General features: G+C 39.7%; 1 protein-coding gene across 1 annotated transcript; it reads left to right on the forward strand.

Moving 5' to 3' along the window:
* Window positions 1-236: 236 nt before the first annotated feature.
* Window positions 237-1,533, forward strand: LOC106533679 (serpin B8; the record flags this gene model as incomplete). The annotated part of the gene is given in 2 exon segments (XM_014030102.1): window positions 237-262; window positions 1,359-1,533. Coding segments are annotated over 2 exon segments (201 nt in total), but the record flags the coding sequence as incomplete, so codon positions are not given.
* Between the last annotated feature and the right edge of the window lie 401 nt (window positions 1,534-1,934).

The following is a 1,934-nucleotide window of genomic DNA, read 5'->3' on the forward strand; positions in this document are numbered from 1 at the left end:
GACTAATGTTGGCTGAATTCATATGTACTGGAAGTCTGCCGTGTTCCTCCGACTCCTCCGACTCCGAAATAAATAATTTTTTTGTTAGAAGTATTTATTTAAATTTTGTACGTTAATCTCGCCATATCAGACCTTTCTCCTTCCGGCTTCCGTAGCGGAGCACTTCCGGTTTGTGCCTTCTGCGTGGTTTTTGGGCGTGTCGGGTAAATAAACTGGAGCTTCAGCCTGAGTTCTTTCCTGAGCGCAAGAAAACTGTCTGACAGTAAGTTAACAACCTGTTTGGTTCCGTTTAAGAGAAGCTGGTTCTGTTCGGTTCGTTGTTTATAAGCTAACATGCTAACTTACAGCTGTTTTTATTACTTTAAGCTGCTGCTGTGACAGTTTTAGCTCCTAGTTTTAGGTTAATTGTGTCTGCAATGACTGTTTTTTTGTGGTCAGAAGAAAAAGCACGACCCAATTTTTTGAGAGATGTTTGTGTTTAGTTCATGAAGTGAATTTTAAATAGAATTGATGTTGTCTTGTTTAATGTTTGAGTTTTATAGTAAATCTACATGATGTGTCTCAGTCTGTCACCAGGTGATGTTTAAACAAACCCAGCAGGTTTTTAATTTGATCCAAGGTTCTTGTGGCTTAAAACGTTTGGACAAAACATTTTTCAGGTTTCAATAAATATAAGACTGAGTTTAATAATCCAAAACTGTAGGATTTAAACTTGTTAATCAGTAGTTAATTTGATATTAGATTATATTTTTACTAACTTCCTGCTGTATTAAATAAGCCTGAACCTGCTAATTAAAGAGGAACATTCAGAATGTTTTAAGTGAAGTCATGTAGAGAAGTTATGATGAGTTAATATCTTACCTGCTGTAGATAACTTCCTAACTTCAGTTTGAAGAAACAGAGTTTAATTGTGACCTGACTGTTTGGGTTATTTTCTAGCAGTAGTAGCAGGTAGCTGTAGCACTAGCTTGGAGTATTTTTTAAACAATATTCTGTTAATTTTCATGAAGTGGGCGGGACTTAAAACTTGTAACCAGCCTGCAGAGGAGGTTCACCTCAGTGCTCTGAGCTCGTCAGTCTGGTCAGAATTAAACTCTTTTTCTCCATCTTTTTTCAAAGAGTTTCCTACAACAGGTAAGATGTTAACTGGATTTAAAAATGGCAACTTTTTGTTTCAGAAATGTGGTTCCCTGCTCTCCATCTTGTCTAAATAGAACATTTACTGAAAATTGTTTAAGTTTGACTTTAAATCAGTGCATAAAACTGAAATCCAACCTGTATATTTGAGTTTTGAGCAGTTTAAGGTTTGATATAAAGCTGCAGCAGCAGGATCGACGCCCTGCTCTCTGTTTCTGCAGGCACCATGGCTTCTCCTGCTCCTCTGACGAAGGCCAACACCAGCTTCTGCCTGGCTCTGTTCAGTAAGCTGGGGGACAACGACAGGACTGAGAACGTCTTCTTCTCTCCATTCAGCGTCTCCTCAGCTCTGGCCATGGTCATGCTGGGAGCCAGAGGCAACACGGCCACGCAGATGTCCGAGGTACAGAGCTGAGCTTCTTTAAAATAAATCTGAAATGGAGACTTGGTTTCTAAACGCCGTCACAGGAAGCTGAACGTCAAAGCTCTGTGAAGACACGGTGTTAAACTGAAGCCTTTGTTTTCACTCGTCAGCAGAACAGATCAGTCCTGATCCTGACACCAGGGTTGGGTCAGAGCTGCGTTTCTACGGCAACATAACAATAAATACTGTGGAGGGCTGATAAAACCATAAAAACTCATTTACTCAGGTCGTCACGCCTCGTTCTGACTGACTGTGGAGCAGCCAGAGGCTTCAGCACTTCCTCTTTACTGCAGAGAAGTAGAGAAACTGCTTAAATTACAGTTTTTATCTTTGATCTTCAGCTGATTTTTCAATTTAATGATTTATTAATTTC

Source organism: Austrofundulus limnaeus, unplaced genomic scaffold (genome assembly GCF_001266775.1).
Source record: "Austrofundulus limnaeus strain Quisiro unplaced genomic scaffold, Austrofundulus_limnaeus-1.0 Scaffold998, whole genome shotgun sequence".
NCBI classification, from domain to species: domain Eukaryota; kingdom Metazoa; phylum Chordata; class Actinopteri; order Cyprinodontiformes; family Rivulidae; genus Austrofundulus; species Austrofundulus limnaeus.